This window comes from Pterocles gutturalis, unplaced genomic scaffold, assembly GCF_000699245.1.
Source record: "Pterocles gutturalis isolate BGI_N339 unplaced genomic scaffold, ASM69924v1 scaffold8138, whole genome shotgun sequence".
NCBI lineage: Eukaryota > Metazoa > Chordata > Aves > Pterocliformes > Pteroclidae > Pterocles > Pterocles gutturalis.
This window is the reverse complement of record NW_010120423.1, coordinates 1-21,202: the sequence shown is the minus strand read 5'-3', so window position 1 is coordinate 21,202 and position 21,202 is coordinate 1. Positions and strand designations below refer to the sequence as shown.

Sequence of the window (21,202 nt, the reverse complement as noted above, 5' to 3'; positions counted from 1 at the left end):
CTCAAGACTTTGAGATGACTTTACTATTAATGCATATTGCTTTGACCTTTCAGAGCTTCAGGTTGAACAAGAGGCTCAATGTTGTGCCCACTGTTTGCTCAGCCAAATAAGGTACAGTAGGAGGAAGTTAATATATTAGAAAAGAAGAATCACACACCTTACTTTCTAAAGCTTTTTCTTTTTTTTTTTTTCAATCTAAATCTAATCAGTGCATGCATGTTTGCGTGGCTTTAAGTAAAATTTGTTTACAATGTTAGACACTGTAATCCATCACTATAAATGCTACTTTGGCAATTGCACTTCAGGAACATTTTTTAATTCTGTTGGAAACATGAAGTAAATTTGACAGTGCTACACCAGGGGCCTAAGCAAGAGCCCTGTCATGAGTGGTATCAGCAAGTCCAGCTCTGCCTAACGAAGAGCCTTGGGCCTTGATTCAGAGCCAACCAGAGCTGACGCACACAGTCTCGTCAGCTGTGGTGGACTTCACAACAGAGCTTGCATTTGGTAGAGCAAAGTTTGAAGTATGTCCTGCCCAAGAGTTGACATATTTAGACATACCCCATGGCAATAAGCAAAATGAACCGTAACATATCTTATTTGCTCTGTACATCACAGGGCCTTATGCCGACAAGGGTGACAGTCTGCCCCTGGCATCTGAGCTGCCCGGCCTCCCACTCAGTCATGGTCTGACGGGCAGCAGAGCCACTCACTTCAGCACAGATCTGGATGCCGCCCTCCTTGCCCAGCCTGTCTTCATCACAGACGCAGTTGTTGGATAGCACTAAACAAAAGCACAGAGGAAAAACAAGTCAGGATGGCATCTGGACTCAATGAAACCCAGAATGAAATGTTTTCAGCAAAACCATAGGATTGACAGGAATTTTCAGGAGGGTGCTCAGTACAAGAAAGACATGAATCTGCTGGAGCAAGTTGCCCAGAGAGGTGGTAGGTGCCCCATCCCTGGAAACATTCAAGATCAGGTTGGACGGGGCTTTGAGCGACCTGATCTAGTTGAAGGTGGCCCTGCTGATTGCAGGGGGGTTGGACTATATGACCTTTAAAGCTCTGTGATTCTTTGCCTAACCAGAAGTAACATTATCTGATATTCAGGTCCCATCTGTGATTTATTTTTCATGACTGTGTCTCTGTTTTGGTGTTGTATGTCTATTTCTTTTTGCCTGTGTTTGTCTCTGCTGAAGCTACAGCCAGTTTTGATTATCTTTTTTTTGTTATTATTTTTGCCTGTTCAACCCTGTTATACAAAACAGATGAACTCCTATCAAGTAATCTTTTTATTTTCAAAATATGACAATAACTGTGCCTCTATCGGTCACACTTCTAAAAACCTAATTTACTTCTTTATCTTACCATTTCTGGCAACCCTCCATTAAATCCAATGTAGTGTAGGACATTCAGGAGAATTTGACCAGGGAATCTGAAAACTTCCACTGCAGACAGATTGCAAAAGACTGGGACTATTTCCTCTGGGGGAAGACACATTCACCTTTGATCATAACATGAGGAATGGGGGATAGGCAGTGAAGTACAAACAAAAGTGACTGGCTTTCCCAAATGGTATAGAATAAGACGCTCAATTCCTTTTCAAAAGATAGTGCTGGGGAGACTGCTTGGCAAATTTCAGGAAAGGATTAGCTATTCCTGCGGACAGTAAGGACTACCACAGTTACTGTTTTAAGGAATTTAAAACAGGTGGATGCAGTGAAAAAAAGAGTAGGGCAAGGGTGTCACCCAAAAATTCCAGAGGATCAACAGGATTAACTACTTAACAGAGACTAGGAACAAGTTTTTCCTGTAGATAGTGAATTTTGTTACAATATTCTACAGGGTTTTGTTTTCCATGGTTGGAGCTTCCTTCCATGTTTGGACACCAAACACTGGGCTTATGGTTTAAACCAGCTTAGCAGTGCTTGGTGACTCTGGAACAGACTGGAGACACCATACCAGAACAGACTTACAGCTAATGTGTTGCAGGGAATAAAGATTTCATTTTGGTCATATAAACACTTTTGCTTAGATTGTGAAGAATCTCTTACCATCACATTTTTCCCATGAACGGCATGATCCACATGATATTGCAGCTGCCTGAGGTACATGGCAGTTTTCTGCATTAGTAAGAGAATATTTTCTGCCCATGCACTCCAAGGCATGCATCTTGCAAACAGTTAAAGGTGTGTTTCTCTTGGTTCTTTGATCTGTAGCACAGATGTCCAGGGAAGGACTGAAAACAAATGCAGGAATGGCAATATTTAAATCTGCTTTATCTTAGTACCTTTTAAAAAGAGCTGAGGGAATGGAACACATTCAGGGTCCAGTTCCATTTTCTGTGTTCATTGAGATACATCCTAAGTGTGCAGTAAGGGAACTTGAGACATAGACATGTGAATAATTCAGACTCTTTCCTTTTCCGCAGGATGATGCACCTCAGTAGAGCCATGACATGTGCCCTCTGAATGTCAGCGATATTACTGGGTATTTGCCATTGACTTCAGTAGCAGTGAGAGTGAGACTTTCACATCTCAGGTAGTCTGTAATATGTTACACATGCATGCACCTAAGAACCTACACCGAAAACATTTCATATTGTTCTGGTTTGTGTGGTGGATTTGTTTGGTAGCAGGGGAGGGGCTACAGTGATGGCTCCTGTAAGTAACCGCTAAAGGTTCCCCTGGCTCCAAGGTGCTGGTAGCTGGGGGGGTGGAAGGTGCCACTGACCTAGCCCCTGTGAGAAGCTGATGGAAGTTTCCCCATCTCCGAGCCAGACCCACCCCTGGCCAGGGCTGAGCCAGTCAGTGCCTCTGCGAATCATGTATTTAAGAGGGGGCAGAGGGCAGGGAGGGCTTGGCGTGGCCCCTGGGCAGGGCCCGGCCTGGCCAGACCTGCTGCCCAGCTGCCTGCCTGGTTTATTCAGTAACCTGACCTGCCGAAGCCCAAGCCTGCGCCATGGCTTGCCCGAGAGCCAGGAGTTTCTCAGGAGCCAGTGAAAGAACCTGCAGTGGTGAGAGGAGTGGGCTAGGAGAGAGGCAACTACACAGACACGAAGCTCAGTGAGGAGAAAGGAGAAGAAGGACGTGCCCCGAAACAGAGATCCCCTTCAGCGTAGTGAAGAATCATGGCAACACATGTCATCTCTCGTGCAGCCCATGGAGAGCAGAGCTCACCCGCAGCTCATGGAGATGTAGCCATGGAGGACTCCACATTGGAAGATGTAGCCATGGCCAAAGGAGGCCACAAATTTTGTTGAAGAGACCCATGCTGTAGCCAAGCAGCTGTCGACCCAGACTGTGACCCTGTATGGGAAGGACTCACATCGGAGCAGCTTGAGAAGGAATCTCCTGTGAGAGGAACCCCACACTGGAGCAGGGAAAGTCTGTGAGGAGCCCTCCCCTGAGGGGGAAGGAGCAGCAGAGACAACATGGACTGACTGCAACCCCCATTCCCTGCCCTCTGCGCCACCGGGGCGGGGAGAGTGTACAGAAACCAGGAACAAAGCCTTTGGGCCTGGGAAGAAGGGAGGGGTGGGAGAGAAGTGATTTTCCAAGATGTAGTTCTTTTTCTCATTATCTTGCTTTGTTTCTGATTGTAAATAGTTAACAAATTAAATTGGGTTTTTTGTGTTTTCCCAGGCTGTATCGGTTTCTTGCTGGTGACCATAAGTGGTAATGAACCCTCCCAGTCCTCACCTCAGTCCATGAGGTTTTTAACAAGAGGCTGTGTGGTGGCTTTTAAAACCACAACACATATGCATATATATTAAAATATTTAATAAGTATTTCTTTAACTACAAGAGATGAGAATATACTTAAAGACATTTTCTCTGCTGTCCTTAAAAGCCTCAGCTTTTACCCAATAAAATGTTATGATCTGACATCAGAGACTAAAAGTATTTCTGGAAATTCACATACATCTCCACAGAAATTTTATTAAAAACCTGCTCTATTTATCCAGGGAATTTGCTTGTTTATTTCTTGAAATTCAGGTGGTTCTAACACCCACAAAAATTAGCATGTGAAAGTGGTAATAACAATTCTTGCACAACCTTAAACAGGGTTGGCTTTGGGGACAATGCAGGAAGTTGTTATCATCTGTGTTTCATGCTCTTTCAAGAAAAAAGTGCTTCCATTATTCCTGAAATTCAATCTCAAACCCCAACTTCTTCACCTTTTCTCAATGCAGTCAGCGACATCTGTGTGGAGTGGAAAAAAAAAGTGCCTCTTGAGAGCAGGGCATGCTGTGACAGATGCACTCCACCCTCGCCCTTTACCAAACTGGCAGCAGTTTTGTACAGGCTCCAAAGCAGATAAGGGCCTGACTCACAGCTGGGCCAAGAACTCCTCCAGGAAATGCACACAGAGCAGAGCCACACAGTGAACACCAACCAGTTGTGGGTATGAGGAGCCTCGTGCATTCATCCCTCATGGGATGCAATTTGACTACAAGCCAACCACTTTAGCCCATAAATATGACAGCCTTATTGACACTTCTTTGAGCTCTCCCCGCTATGCAGTGTGGCTGCATGGCAGTGATGTCCCTTTGAGCTGTGAGGCATCTTAAGGGTAGTCCTCAAGCAATTACATCGTTCACCAGCAACAGACGACTGGATGAGCCCAATTTGAATTCTCCCTGCATGGCAACTGGATTGAATGCCAGGCAACTCTCCCCTTCAGTAGGGATGCCTCTCAATGTTAAGCAATATTAGTTGCCTAGCTTAAATAAGTAAGTTTCAATAGAATAAATCACTTAGAGTCATAATATTGTGTGATTTAGCACACTGTTTGCTTAGCTTTTCTTATTTAGCATCAGTAGCTAGATTTGCTGAAGCCTTAGGCTGCAAGCTGTAAATTTCCACTTACATATGCTTTTCCTGTTAGTAGCTGGTACAGTGTGCTGTGGTTTGGATTTTCAGTGTGAGAATAATGTGGATAACACACTGATGTCGTAGTTATGGCTAGGCAGCGCTTTATGGCTAGGCAGTGTTTAAGACTGGGACTTTTCAGTTTCTCATGCTCTGCCAGAAACACACAGACTAGAAGATACAGAGTCTTCAAGACTACAACTGTAGGGGCATTCTATGCTGACATAGAGTTTTAACTATGATATTAATTATAGACTTTATAATTGTAAGATTAATAGAGAATCCTAAACGTAACTAGGCAGCACAGCTGCGTGGCGATGATCTCCCCTTGAGCTGGGATGCCTCTCAGGGGTGCTCCTCAAAGCACTGAGACCTTTTACCAATGACAGATCACTGGACAAGCCCAATTTGAATTTTTCCTGGATGGCAACTGGACTGCATGCCAGGCAACTCCCCCCTTTAGCAGGGACACTTCTCAATATTAAGAGTTCCTAATCTTTTAGCTTAAATAAATTTGAAATAGAGTAAATCACTTAAAGTTATAGTGTTGTGTGATTTGGTATGCTGTTTGCTTAGCTTGACTTACCTAGCATCAGTAGCTACATTTGCTGAAGCCTTAGGTCACATGATGTAAATTTTCCCTTAGATTTACTGAACGTGCACCTACTTAGTCAAAACAGGGCCTCCAGAGCCAGTGTAAATCAGAAGATATGGAGGCTTCAAGGCTAAAGCCATCAACAGCAGCTGCAATTAGAGATGATGACAACCTGTCTGAAGACAGTGAAGGAATCCAATGAGGAACAAGAAGACCCCAGGCCCAAATATTTCTATTGGACTGAACCATCATGAGGGTGAATATTCTGTAAGGGTATAATTACCCAAGGATTTCTTTGTTTGTGGTCCCTCTCCAGAGGTACCCAGCTCAAGCTGACCCTGCAGCTGTATGACACTATTAAATTATTTATTTTTATAAAATCTGGTGCCTAAGAGTCTGCTTCAGGAAACTGAAGATTTGAACTTTGGAGCAAACTAACATCGGATGCCCGAATGGAAACTTTGAACTTCGGAGCAAACTATACCAGATGCCCAGATGGAAAATAAGTGAATTGTGAAAAAGCATGATGAAACTTTGAAATTTGAGCTAAGTTATATAGAGAATCAGGTGTGCACGTATATACTAGCCATACATATATATAATCCCTTGGACATAAACCGTTGACCAAGTCTGGGACTAGGAGTGGATCCAGCTGCACCTAGAATCCTCTCTGAGGAGTTTAGAAAGGAAGGGGGTCCACTCTGAGCCTCGTGACTCAACATGAGGCTCTCCCTTACCTTTTTGCATCTACAGTCCCTGTATAAATAATTCCAAATGATTCTAACCCAAGTTTCCCTCTGTATATTTCCTCCATATAGTAAATGATAGAGTGAACCTTGCCATAAACCTCTGTTAAGTCGTGCTTTTATGTAAACACTCAGCCACGACACATGCCTGTGCTCTCCTGGCTGTGCTTTACAGCCACTGGTCAGGTGCTGGACAGGGTACAAGAGAGCAGAGATGTGCTCCAAGGGAATAATGAGCTTTGAAAAATGGCCCCAAAGGCTTATTTTCAGCACAGGTCCTCCTTTTGAGCTCACAAATGCTCCCACTGAAACTTTTAGTGTCTAATGGATCGGTTTTGAGGGTTAACCTCAGGTAAACAGGTGTTTGCTGGGAGGAGAGGCCAACAAGGAACAGGCAAATGGCCCTAATGAGCTTCAACCAGGCTGCCTGAAAGGCAGCGTAACAGTCCCTGTGAAAGTGGCTTGTCAGAGTAGGGAAGAGGAATTTGGAAGAGGGAAAGTCTAGTACGAAAGTCCTGACTCAAACCTTGCTCACTTGCTGGCCAAGTGTTAAGGCAATTTTTCTTTTTTTTTTTTTTTTTTTTTCCTTGGAAGTAGGAAGTGTTTTTTGGTAGATCTATAAATAAGGCACTGAGGAAAAGTGCCTGCTCCAAGCTTTGGGAATCATTCTTTGAGAGATTATTTTGAAGCATCTTCAAAGAACTGGCTTTACAGAAAGTTTAAACTACCTGTAACATAGTGCACCTTTAAGATACCTAAAATTTGGCACAGAGTTCATCAGCTGACCTTGAAAATTTTGCTGCAACTACCTGCAACAAAATATGTCTTCAGAGATTATTAACTGAATTATATCTCCTACTTAAGTTAGCATCCTCAACTGCAATGGGTCCCTTAACCGCTGTCCTTTGTCAAAATACGAGCCACTAAATCTAATGTTTGTTGCCTGAATTTTCCTTTATGCTCTGTTGTTAACATAAAGAATTAGGTTAATCCTCTTATTCTGAGGCACAAGAAGAGGATAGCCCAGTGGATGCGTAGCACCAAGCATCTGATAGAGGAAGCCCATGCATTTGTCAGGTTTATATTGTTTGCTTGTCTGGCTGCAGAATCCATGAGCTAGTGGTGCACTGATTTATAATGTGAAAGTTAACTTTACAGATGGAACTATAAGAAAAGTATTTCAGTCACAACAACCCCCTGCAACGCTACAGGTTCTGGGGAGAGTGGCTGGAAAGCTGCCCAGCAGAGAGGGACCTGGGGGTGCTGGTCGACAGCCAGCTGAAGTGTGCCCAGGTGGCCAAGAAGGCCAACAGCTTCCTGGCCTGCATTAGCAATAGTGTGGCCAGCAGGACTAGGGAAGTGATTGTGCCCCTGTACTCAGCACTGGTGAAGCCGCACCTTGAATACTGTGCTCACTTTTGGGCCCCTCACCACAAGAAGGACATTGAGGTGCTGGAGCAGGTCCAGAGAAGGGCAGCGGAACTGGTGAAGGGTCTGGAGCACAGGTCTTATGAGAAGTGGCTGAGGGAGCTGGGGTTGTTTAGTCTAGAGAAGAGGAGGCTGAGAGGAGACCTTATCACTCTCTACAACTACCTGAAAGGAGGGTGTAGTGAGGTGGGTGCTGGCCTCTTCTCTAAAGCAACAAGTGATAGGACAAGAAGAAATGGCCTCAAGTTGCACCAGGGGAGGTTTAGGTTGGATATTAGAAATAATTTCTTGACTGAAAGAGTCATCAAGCATTGGAACAGGCTGCCCAGGGAAGTGGTGAAGTCACCATGCCTGGAGGTGTTCAAGAAACATGTAGATGTGGTACTTAGGGACATGGTTTAGTGAGTTAGGTGGTGTTGGTTGACGGTTGGACTTGATGATCCTTGAGGTCTTTTCCAACCTTAATGATTTTATGATTCTATCATTCTAAAAACTTCATCTTTAAATATCATCTTAAATTTAGAAGAATAAAGTGTGATTCAGGGAAAGCATCTAATCTGTAATTAAGTTGTTTATTATGTTTAAAATTGTTCAGAGGCCTTCTTTATTTGCCTGAGTGATAAATCTCAGTATCTAAGTCTTAAGGTCAAAAACTTGCATACAAAGCAGCTCAGATTAAGGCCAGATACAAATGCACCAACCCGTCTGCTTTGCACCACTTTAGCAACACCCAAAAGAGTGGAGGGAGGCTTATTTAACTGGATAGCTGCCAAAGGTGGAACCCAGGGAGTCCATGGTCCATGTTGCCAATCTCTAGCTACAGCATAATCCCTCAAGCTGTCTTGAGAGTGCTTCACATATTTGCTATGGCTGGTTCAGCTAGGGGAAAGCCAGTGAAAATCAACATGTTCAGATGGATAAGAAAAAGGATGGAGAACCTGTACTCAATAATTTGCGCTCATTGCTGAGAAAGTCTATTACAGAGCTGGGAGCATCAGAGCAGTGCAATAAAAATTATTAGAGGCAAGGAAGAATCCTTGTGTAAAGTGAATGTGAGATATTCAATACCTTCTGCATGAAAAAGAAGGATTGGGTAAGAACAAGCTTTTACTAAAGCAGATATTGTGAGAAATGAAAAAGCAGATTTAAGTCAGCAAATACCTTCTCTCCCTTTCACCTACAATGAGAGGCAGGCAACTTTCAGTGGCACTAAAAAGTGAAAAATTCATCATGCTGGAAATTGTTTTAACTTCTTAAAAGTATATTCAAGACCATAAGTTTTAGTATAACACAGGCCAAGAACTCTTAGAACAGACATAGATGCTATGCATACAAACATGGGGAAAAAAAGAGGGGATAGTATTTAAAAATTATCAAATCTGATGTTTTACTGTAGGGATAGTCTTTAGCTACTGGAGGCTGGGGTTTCATCTGTATTAATGCACTAAATGTGCTCTGACCTCTTCTGTACACCAGGGCCAATTCATACAGCATAGCTGATGTCCATACTGTTAAACTTTCTTTGCCCCCAAAAGATTGGGACTGCATCAGACCAGAATGGTCCCTGACCCTAGTAACTTCTTCTCTGTGCCTGGGAATTACCCAGGAGTTGGCCTTTGCCAAAGCTCTACCAGGAGCTGCTTTATCAATTTAGCAGACCTGGTGCCCAGGATCGTTCCCTGGCTCTTAACTGACAAGGATAGATGTAGCCCACAGCACCACATCATGAGAGACAAATTACCCCTCACCAGCTTGTTGGGGGGGGTTCTTCTGCGGTCCCTGGAACTCTTGGTTGCTAGTGTCTTGGAAACTGAAAGGATTTAGGATGGGTCTGAAATGACGGTGTTCCTGAATTCCCACGTGAACTGTTGTTCCCGGCTCTCTTTCGAGCAGAGCCTACTGCTGAAAGTCACTGCCAAAGCAAGCCAAGTTCCTTCTGATCTCTGAGGAGGGACCAAGGTCTGTTTACATGCCTTACTCCTACAGCCTTTACAGGCTGGCAGATTAATCTGCTTTGACAGCTAATGATTTATCCTTCTATTATTAGATGTGTTATTCCAGAATAGAGTGAAGAGATGGCATCAGGTAACAGAAATTATTGTTATCTATCTTCCTTCCATTTTGAACATAATTTTTAAAAATAGAACCAAGCAAGTAGTAGATTAATTACAACTGGAGCCTGAATGCATAACTGATTGTAATTCATTTAATTCCCAAGGTTATTGTGACTCTGCACAAGGAGTTCCCTAGCATTGTGGACTCCTCTTGTCTTCTGTGTTACTAACCCAAATACACCCATGAACCAGAGGAGGGGTTGTTGCCTCTCTTTAATGAGTATTGAGAAAAAAATAGTAGGACCAGATTATTTAAAATATGTAGGTGTTTAAGGATAGGAATAGAGTTTCAGCAGTTGTTACAAACCTGGCACTTCACATGCAAGACAATGGCCTCATATCCTAGGGAACTGCCCAGTGGGTCTACAAAACCTGACCTAAGCTCACCCATTTTAATTTTGAGATGTTCAAAGTGTGCTAATTTTGGCTTAGAGTCAGAGTCACTGTGCAAGCACTTTTGAGCTATGTGGCTGATAGAAAGTACACTTAGTCCAATGAGAAGTTCTGCTACCTTGAAATAACTTGAGACAACTTAAAAATTTCTTCTACCTGCTAGATGAGGAAGAGGCAAATCTGTTCTGTCATCCTAGAATTTACAAGCAGCTCAGCTCCTGCTGTGACATAAACCGGCCAGATTTCACATCCAGACATCATACCCACTGTGATGACTTTTCAGGAGACATCATCTTGTCTATGAAAACCCAGCCCAGATGTTGGAGTGCTAGGCTCTTTGGCACATCTGGCCATCAGTGCCAGGTGGTCTCAGGTGTCTTCTTGTTACTAATCTGTTTTGGTTCTGTTACTTCTATGTTTAGCAAAGGACTGACAAAGTAACTCATTTCCTTACCTTTCTCCTGCATTGCTTAATGCCATATACAGGCTTAGATCAAACAGGAGATAAAATCTGGTCTGCAAGTTATGAGGTCAGGAAAGGTGACGTGACTGGTCTGTGCAAACTGCTGTGTAAATGGGAGATTAGATTGTTGTGTGTTTCATAACTCTCCAGTCTCTCAGCAGGGAAAAGAAATCTGCTTTATTTCAGTAGCTTACTGCTTTGATGGTTTATGTCCCAAGGGCCTCTGTTCTAACTTTTCCTGAGTCTTCTAAATCTTCAAAATACCACTTTATCTTTTTCCATCTATTTCACAGATCAAGTGGAGCTGAAATTATCCCTTCACCTTCTGTCATCCAGCCAAATTCCATTACTGCTAAAACCCACTGACAGCTCTGACAAGGCAGGTAAGTGTTGAACAGGACATTGATTGAGCTGTAAAGCAAACAAAGTACAATGCCTCCTTCTCATATGAGTAAAGCTCTCTCGTCTGTCATGGACTGAAGACTTAAGAAATTTAATGGGTCTTGAATAAAGTAGGAAAGTCATTGCCAAATTCAGCATGAACTTACCCACACTCATAGGGCATTTTGCACACACACTGCGACTGATGCACTTTCTCCCATGGCTGACATTTAGGCTCTGTCACTTCTGGTTTCACACTGGGCACTGAACAGAAGAACACAGACAGTGCTATTAGGGGTCAGAAAAACAAGGGCTGTTAAAGGTCTGCTCTGAAATTATCCTATCAGTTGAGCTTAAAAGGCACTGAATTATACAATCATGACACCAAGTTACATCCTGCATGTTCAGTAAGAGTATCTACTGCATGGAAAGAATCAACACTATTAAAAAGATATGATACACTTTGCAAAGTTACTGTTCAGTAATTTATCCATGGGTCATGACTCAGATGGAAAGAGGCAGGTTCAAGCTTAAACATACATCTCATTTCTGCAGCAGCTGTTTGTTTCTGCTAAACTTCACAGTGCTGAATCACAGCTGGCAATAGCATTATAGAATCATAGAATCATAGAATGGTTTGGTTTGGAATGAACCTGCAAGATCATGTAGTTCCGACCCTCCTGCCATGGGCAGGGACACCTCCCACTAGACCAGGTTGCTCAAAGCCTCATCCAGCCTGGCCTTGAACACCTCCAGGGATGGGGCATCCACAGCTTCCCCGGGCAACCTGTTCCAGTGTCTCACCACCCTCACAGTATAAAATTTCTTCACAATATCTAATATCTTCTAATTAGCTTTCAGAGTTACAAGCTTCATTATTGTCACTAGAAAAGCTAAGGCTCCGAAGTCCTACGCAGAAATGTGAGCCTGAATATCTTTATGCACTGACGGTAATGAAAACTACAAGTTCCACCCTTAGTCGTCAATCTGCACTAACTTTAAAAATAAAAGTGATAGTGATCCTTGGGGAATTTGCATGATTGCACATGTACTGATCTTTGAATGCTGAGATGTATTCTAGGCTTAACAATGAAACAGGCCTTTGCTAAACATTCCTCTGGAGATCTTTGTAACAAGTGATAGCAAGACATTGCTAAATCTGTACAGACACACTTTCTGAGACAGCTTTATCCTGATTTGTGTTTTAATTAGGTGTCTGTAGTTTGCTAATTTAGCATGAAAATTTAATACCCCTGAGCATTGTTGCCTTGAAAAAAAAATATATATCCTTTATGGACTAAGACTTGCCGAGCAAAGACAGAAATAGCAGGGGAAAAAATAGACAGGCAGAAATTGACAGAGGAAAAAAAGAGTTGCAGTGCATTGCAATACAGACAGTGGGCATAACCATGTCTTCCTGCAGGGGGAAAATTTCCACCAAAAATCACTGCACCGTCTCCTTCCCTGGGGCTGTTAGTTGTATAGTTGACTGTTACCAACACTATTGCTGACTGAATACTCTCATCTAAGCATATATGTGCCATTGTTTCTGTGTATACATATCTTCTTAATTTTTACCCTTCTTATATCATATTCCTTTTTTTTTTAACTGTTCCACTTGTTATCATAATCTAATTGTTGTCCCTTTTTTGTTTTTTTTTAACTTCAGCGATAATGTCATTCTCCCATACAGCCAGACACAAGGTTTCTCTAAAGATGGAAGCATTTGAAATTGGTTCTAGTTACTACTGGAATGTGAATATATGAAGTAACAAAAAACGATTAAATTTGATTAAGACTAAGCCTAAGCAGTAATTGGCAAATGTAATTTTGCACCAGTGCTTTAGCACTTTAGCAGCAGTGAGCCATTTATTTACAGCTATGTTATTCTTTCCGAAATCCCTATGCTTCGTGTGCACGTGGATATGACACAGTGGCAGATGAGTTACACTGGGAATCTCACTGGACCATTGCCTTTTGAGGTCTAAGCCCCACTGTCACCTGCCTCTTTCCTCAGGTCAGGCAGCCTCAGGCAGCACTTGGCTGATAAGGAGAGGACAGACATGAAAAGCAGGACACACGCCTAGTCTTCTACAGCTGTGGCTGTTGTCCCCAAGCAAAGGTCTCTCCAGGGATATAAGGATATCTGGGACCTCAGCTGAGGATGTGACTGGCCTGAAGCAGCAAGCTGCTTGGATGCCTCTATGTCACTGACTGGCATTGTAGGAGTACACAAGAGACAGCCTTGTCTGCCTTCTACAGCTGGAAAAGATGACTTAGACAGCGCTGCTGTATGCTATAGCCCATTTCCCTTTCTCCCTGTGCCTGCCAGTATCAACCCAGAGTTTAAACAGCCATTATCATTATCTTGAAGCAACATTTCCTTTCATTCCAGATCCTGATGATTTACCGCATATCAGCTGTGTGACTGTCAGATGAGAAAAAGGAGTCATCCAGCCCCATTCCTTCTCTGCCATGAGAAGCTGTGGTGCACTGAACAGCTTCCAGACAGAAAAGCCATATCTTTAAGGTGCAGCTCACGCAGTGGTGTTGTTACACAACCTGGGTGGAAAGTGGAGTATACTTGGGTGGCAGAACAAGCAGAATACCTCCCAGGCAATCTCTTAAAATATTGTTAGTGACAATACCTGATAGCAATAGGTGAGTGGGAAGCAAAAATCCATGAGGAAACTTCAGTAGAAATGTCTTAAGGCATCTTGTTTGAACAGCCCACAGAAAACACACACTCGCGTTTCCTGTGTTTCCTGCTGGTGATACAAGTGTCATTCCTCTACCACTATATCAGCTATAGCTCTGTCTGTACCCTATCTACATCAGCCACAGTTTGTCCAGGAAAAAAACTCCTGCACTGCATTTGAAGGACCACAATGGCTTACCTGCTCTCTTGCACTGGATAGCCTTCATGTCAGGAGACCACTTGAGGCTGGGCTCACACAAAATGGAGCGTGCCCCTTCTAAGTGCATGCTGTGTGGACATGACAGAGTTATTCTCTCACCAATCTCATACACAGGTTTCCATGGCTCTGCTTGCAAACTCCCCTCCAAGACAGGCAGGAGACAAGCGGTTTCTAAGGATTGAAGCAATTGAGATAGTCACAGCGAATCCGTGGATTGTAGAAAGCAGTCACCTGCTTTATCTTCTCTTAAATTCCTTAACAAACTGAATGTTAAGATTAGCTGATTATCCCGTAGAAACACACCAATCATGTTAGCACAGAATATTAACTTATCACACCAGCCAGACACGTGCAATAAGAAGGACAGAGTGACACCACCTTCTCCTCCTGCCTGCAGGCCCAGCCCTAGCTTGAGAAGGGCTTCTATGATCTTAGGACCAATGCTTTTGTTGAGGGTTCACACTAACCAGAATAGTTACTGACTGGGTTAGAGGCAAAGAGTGAAGTGGGGAGATCATCTAAGATGTAAAACGATCCTTGGATTTGTGTTCTTATGACAAGGTGGTCATTTGAGAACTTTGTGGTTGCCCAGTGCTGTCCACTGGACCTTTTCCTCGGTTTGCTTTAGACATAGACTCATCCCCATGGTTTTTGGATATAGTCACAGGACTGAATTAAGGAACATAGTTTGTTTCCACAGGAAGTAATTCCTGGACTGGAATTTAGTCTCGCTTGTTTCTAGCCTTTCTTAAAACCAGACTTTATGGGCAGGTTTCTGTTTCAGGATTACAATGTCTGTACTGAAACTAAAAGTCAATTTAGACCTGATTATGTCTAGGGAATTGGGAAATGCAGGTGTATATTTTTCCCCTATTGCTGCTGGAAAGCAGACGTTCAGAGATGGTTCACTGGAATTCAGTAATGGAGTTGTATTTCAAAACAAGAATCAGTGAGATGTACCTTGGCAATATCTGTCTCCAGTTTGCCACTGTAAATTACTGCCACACTTAGCAACAGGATCACCAACAAGAGAATATCCATGTCTGCAAACATAAACAATACTTTTCCCAACAGGGTATGAGTTTTCAGCATTCTGAAAGAAAAGAAACAGGTGAAATTTTGGACATACAATCTAAAAACGAGCAGTAGTGTTGAACTACCTTTAATTCTGCAATGCAGTAGCTGAGGACAGTGAGAAGTATCAATGTCACTGATGAAAGTGTCTGGGATACTGGGGGAAATTCTGGTTATCAATAGTCAGTAAGTGTGATCAAAATGGAGATGCTGCAATAAGATGGTAGAATACAGAATATTTGGTCTGTGTTAACTTAGCAAAAGGAGGATTAGAGCTGAAGGTGTCCTCTGACAGGAGTCTGGCAGTGGTACATCCGTGATGGAAGAGCACTATCGTGCCAGTGTATAAACTGACTTCAAATATGGCTGTTATCAAGCATTAGAGGGGGAACACAAGCCCTCAAACAGCCGTCCAGGAGAGTATATGGCTTTGCTAATTCTTAGGATAGCATGTTATCAGCTTGCTAAAGTTCCATGTGATATGGTCACCCAGAAGAGCTAGAGTTGAAGACAGAGGTCTTTTCTCATTTTATATCCCACTCTCTTCTAAGGAGAGATTTTTTTAAGAATTGAGACTACTCTGCAAATTGCAGGAGTTTACCTTTAGTTTGTGAACTGGAAATATCAATATAGGAGGCAATGATTGATTACAAAAGAAAAATTCCTGGCAAGAGAAGGAGCACAAAATTTTGGATCTTGCCTCAGGTTGCAGCTGTGCAGACAACTACTGGATTTTGAACTAATTCTTTTATCTATTTATGGAGCAAAAAGACTCTAGACAGCCTCGCAATATGGAGAAGGCATAATCCATTCATCCAAGGAAGGAATTTAGTCTGCTTTGTTAAATAGGCCCAAGTTACAGTCAGACAAATACCTTGCCACATCATAGTTTCACCAGGGAACAAGAAATTGCAGTGGTGAGTTACAGGGTGTAGACTGAAGATTCCTAAAATTTGTTTATAATTTCGCTATAGATTTGCTGGATGACATTGGACACTTAACTTTCTGTGCTGTTTTTTCTCTAGTTTCCTGTGCTCTAATATTTAATTCATGTAGTACAGAAAATTTTTAATACGCTTATAGGGTAAAGGGCAAGTAGATTACTTTTCTCTGTAGGTACCATGGTCCACAAAAGCAAAGATTTTGTTCTGGGTTTTGGGGGTAGGGCTTTTTGGGTTTTCTTTTATTTTTAGTAAGAAATATTGGCTAATGTAATGTAAAGTTCAGCCAGGGAGAAATGTTGAGAGAGCTGCTATCAGTAGCTCTGATATTAAGCTTACCAAGATAAATATAACTTTGCAAGTGAATATCTATATTAACTATAGTAGAGACACTTCAGGTAAGCATAGGACAGACAATAGAGTAATAGAAATAACTTACTTGAACAAATCCATTTTTCAAGAGAGGAGGAAATGAACAGAATTCTGTAGGAGTTATGGATAAATCAAAACAGTGCGGTTCAATCAAGCTACGAAGCAAACAAAAGTACAACTTAGTTTGAATTTAGTCTTCCTTCCTTTCAAAATTCTACACTTCTTAGTGAAGCCCATTTTCAATACTAGTATGTGTCCCATTTGCATCACAACTATATTTAAATCAGGCACTGCCAGATTATCTGAGAGAGTGCTAAATAGAATGGTGTCAAGTTTACAGGTCTTTATCCCATTTTCTAGTCTTACCTTGCATCAGATTCACAGCTTCTGAATTTAATTTTATTTCAACTTAAATTTGAAAGCTCAGTAAGTGACCTTGTCCCGGAAATCAATGGCTTACATGCTCTTGTGAAATAGATTTTTTAACCTTCCTGTAGTTGAGCTCCAAATGTTTATTTTCTGCTTACCGAAAATGCTGCAATTCTTCATCTTCACATGGTCTGCTTTCATGCTGCTCTCCTATGCAGGCTTTCCCACCACCACGTGGGGAGGGGTTGTTGCAGGTTCTACTCCTTGATTTCCTTCCCCCTGAACAAGGACTCCAGGAAGACCAGCAGCTCCAGTGCCCATCAACAATACCTATGTAACATTTGGGAATATTTCACATTAAACCACTTTGCAGGTTGGTTGTTCTTTAAGAAAAACAAAGCATGTGCTGTCCAAACTGTGACCTTACAGAGAATTCCAGATTACAGTGATGTAATCATACCCAAACTCATCTTTTACATAAGTATAATTCCATGGAGTCTGTAAGTTAGATATTTTTATATTGTCTTAGACTTTGATATCAGCTATAAATAACTTAAAAATTAAAGAGCAAAACTTTTTAAAGTTATTGGTACTCATTCATTTAGTACAGATATTTATTTATAGGTTACATTTTGAGTGGTTAGTATTGTCCGCTGCCTTTAACAGTAATAATAAAAACAGTTCTTTGTTAAGTACCATTTGGACATGTTAAGCAAAGACTAGGCTCAGCATGACCCTCTCCATGCTGTATGTCCACAGCAATATCAGACCCAAGCAGCAACTGCACATCAGCCACCCATTCAGGTTGTACGGTGGGACACACAGACTCTGGAAGCAGGACAGCATAGTTGCTGCTTCTAAACTCTCACAAGTTAAAGAATGCTGACCTGGTTGATCTTGCACGAGAGTTCCCAGCTCACAAGCTGCTCCAAAGGTGTAAGGCTTGCAGTAACACACACACTGAGTTCCTTCCACAGCTGCCTCACCACCATTCTGGCAAGGCTGACATTTGCAGGGATCATTTTCAGCCATATATTCTTCAATGGCTTGTTTTAGGTAATGCTTTTTGACTGAAGAGCAGGGCACTTCCTTTACCAGCTCATATAATGGTGTTAGCTAGACAAAGTAGAGAAACACTTAAATAGTCATAGTTGGGATATAAGAGTTTATAAGCATATTTTGTCATGTAAAATAGTGATGTATGCTCCTGCATATGAGAGTTGAAAGATGCTCTAATTTGTTGGCTAACTAGCTAAAATCTTATGTTAGTATCTAATATCAGCCTTTTTCAGAAGTCAGCTTTGCTTAACAGCATCCCTTAAAGCCAGTGGTAGCTTAGTCATGTTTAAACATATTTGAGCCATGAGATTATGGTTGAGATAAAAAGTGTAACACAGACCACCAATGTACAATAACCTGAATTCTCACCCAGCTCTTCCCAGTCTAAAAAGCTGGACATTTAAACAACCCATTATGTCATTTCATTGACCAGTGATTGAAGATAGCTATAAGCAAAACCATTTTGCATTTCTATTGCCTATTTTATTATATTCTGTGCTTTTACACTTAATTGAAAAGCCCCTGACATAAATTTTTTGGGTTTATACCATTCTTCAGTATTTGGGCAGTTCCCAAAAGAGACTTCGACAAAGTAGCAGTGAATATGGTCATGCCCAACCTTGAAGTGTCTAGCTTTCAGCATCTCTGGTTATGCCAAACTTATGCAGTCAGAAAGAAAGGAGAGGGATAAAAGGGATACACATAAATTAGCAAGCTGACTGGAAGCCACACAGACCTGTCAATATGCATTTCAGGAAAGGAGCTATCTGAAATCCAGGCTTTCTTCACTGTTAGGGTGATCCTCTGTTCTTAAGCAGAACTCCACTAAAGTCACTGAAGGCTTGTAAGATTGTAGGTATTAACCTACCAAAGGACTTACAATTCGTGATGCAGCTGATCACATTAGCTTCATGGCATTTTCTTCCTGTGAATTTTTCTTGTATTTTTTATGAAGTGATCTGAAGACAAAATGATTGCAGACTACAGCTTGATTAATCACCAGCTATAGCTTAATAATTTCTTCCCTTGAGGTGATCCCATCTGCTCATCTCTGCTTTAGGAAAATAGCCTTACCTTTTGTTTGATTACTCTCGGATAGTCTGTCACTGATCTGGCCCAAAAGGAGTATCTCTGACTGTTCCCAGCAGGATTATTCAGCTCTAGATAGCTAAGGCCAGCAACAGCACCTGGGCTTCCTCCTTCTATGTAGGGGTCTCCTTTAATCTTATTACCACTGCTTCCTGTAGATTCAGGATGGAAAATAAAGAAAATATCAGCATTGCTATATTTACAAACGGAAATACAAACAATATTTGCAAAAGCTAGTGAGCAGTGAAAGAACTCATCAGTGCAGATCAACCACCTGTGTCTGGATCAAGAGTTCCTACATTGATAATATATAAGAAGTATCTGGCTTTGCAGGTGTCTTGGCAGCCCTGACTTAGGGTGTCCAGAAAAATACTAGCTACTGGGAAAGCATTACAACGATTGATGGGTTTTGGAGAGCCTTTTTAACCAGGCATTAATGTCAAGGTTAAACATGTTAAGATAGATTTCAACAAAGTTATCAATACCTGCTCCGCATTGTGACAGCTATTTAGGAGGAGATGAAAGATGGAGACACGACAACGGTATGAGTCACTGTTGAACATTTACCTGAAGAAGTCTGCAGCAATTCATCCAGTTTGGAGCACTTTACTTTCTTCTTCTTCACAATGAATGCATTCCAGCCTGATGTGGTGCACTCGTACATGTCTGTTATGCTCATACCTGCAGATAATTGATCCATTATCAATACTGTACACGGAAAGCACATTGGATTAATTTCCAAGTTTCCCATTGACTTGATATGTGCTTTAGAAAGAAAAGAACCATGATGTATTGTACCTAAACTACAAGGCAACTAACTAGCATGACCTGTGGGAAGGTTCATGCATTTCTAAAGCCTATGGATGGAGGCTGAGGGATGGGAGGTGTATCTGGAAAAACTTCATTGTTTCTTTTTTCTCTTTTGTCACCAATCCCTAATCCTACAGCACTTCTCCCTACTGAGTATGTCATACATGTTGCTCTGGTGTTTGCTCTGTTTGTAATTTATTCTGCTTTACATAACTTTACCCAGCCTTCATCTCCAAGTAGCTTTCAAGCTTTAACATTATTTGAGATCTAGATTTGCAGCAGTATTTAGGTTTAGCCTGAAGCAACTATCAAATCTTTGCTACCCAGAGCACTACAGGTCACAGGTGTGGATCTAGAACAAAATGACATGGTTTGAACACTTTTTCTAATCATCTTTATTTTGTCTGTGAAGAGAATGTGGCAAGTAGTAAAAGTTTCTTATTTGATTTTAGATACTAGCTGGAAGAACATGCGAAGAAATTCTTATTCTTGTTTATTCACTTTGTTTCTTGTAACAAATACTCTAGTAACCTACCTTCTGCTTTCATTTTGTCAGTATCCATAAAAAAAATAACTTTGTAAAGTCCTCCTAGAGATCCAGAGTGTAAGAAATGAGTCCCAAAATGTTCAATAAGTCTTCGGTAGATGTTGTACTCATAGACGACTGGAAGGCTGGCCAGCTCCTTCCAGAAGGGCTCCGCAAGAGTGAGAAAGTCTGGGTGGTTGTTAATAAACTGAGCAACTTCCACACTGTTCTCAACAACCATCAGCTGCTTACTCTGGGGGAAGGAAAATAAGTCAGTCATGCTCCTTGTCACTGTTGGGGTGGTTCCTACTAGCCAGAAGACACACACGTTATATTGTCTACTAACCAACAGAACGGTTAAGTACGTGTAAGCAACTCAGTGAATACAAAAAGAATATCCTGAAGTTAGGAAATATCTTTTGGACCTTCATTTATAATTGCTGTATCATCTTTCTTTTCCTCCTGTGTACCTGAAGGCTAGCATAAGAACAATTAAGAAAGGAAAATATCACACTTCAAAGCTAATAGTGGCTTCCAACACCAGCAGACTAGCATTAGGAGGTTAACAAGCCCTGCCTGAAAGCAAATCAGAGGCACTAGCAAGGTCTTATTTGCACCCTGTTTTGTCTAGAGGAGCTTTTCTTTGTAAAGGACTCTAGTCATTTTGAGGAAGCTGCTGAACTATAAAATCCTGTATGCCTATACGATATTGTTCAGCTCAGCTTCTCAAAGTTGGTTTTGAACTTTGTTATGCTAAGTCTCAAAATATGTCATTGTTAGTCTGGTAAAATTAGATTTAAAAAATCCCCCTCTGTCAGTTTGGAGACCACAAAATATATAATTTCATTACCTGATTTTATTTGACATATTTCATAATTGAGAGTAACTCTCAAACTAGTTATCTAACATTCCTTTTTTAAAGAAGTCAAATGCATAAGCACTGTGATGTCCTGGTTGTTTAAGACACCAGATCTCTCGCTCAAGAGAAATATGAGTGGAAAACATATTATAAAAGAAATAACCTTAATCACAGAATTATTTCAAATTT

General features: G+C 41.6%; 1 protein-coding gene across 1 annotated transcript; it reads right to left on the bottom strand.

The window, feature by feature from the left end:
- Positions 1-558: 558 nt before the first annotated feature.
- On the bottom strand, positions 559-20,809 carry C7 (complement component 7; the record flags this gene model as incomplete). The annotated part of the gene is made up of 12 exons (XM_010076896.1): positions 559-784; positions 2,058-2,242; positions 11,164-11,260; positions 13,894-14,085; positions 14,875-15,007; positions 16,369-16,456; positions 16,829-17,000; positions 17,558-17,786; positions 18,804-18,970; positions 19,386-19,499; positions 20,164-20,407; positions 20,772-20,809. Coding segments are annotated over 12 exons (1,847 nt in total), but the record flags the coding sequence as incomplete, so codon positions are not given.
- Positions 20,810-21,202: the final 393 nt, after the last annotated feature.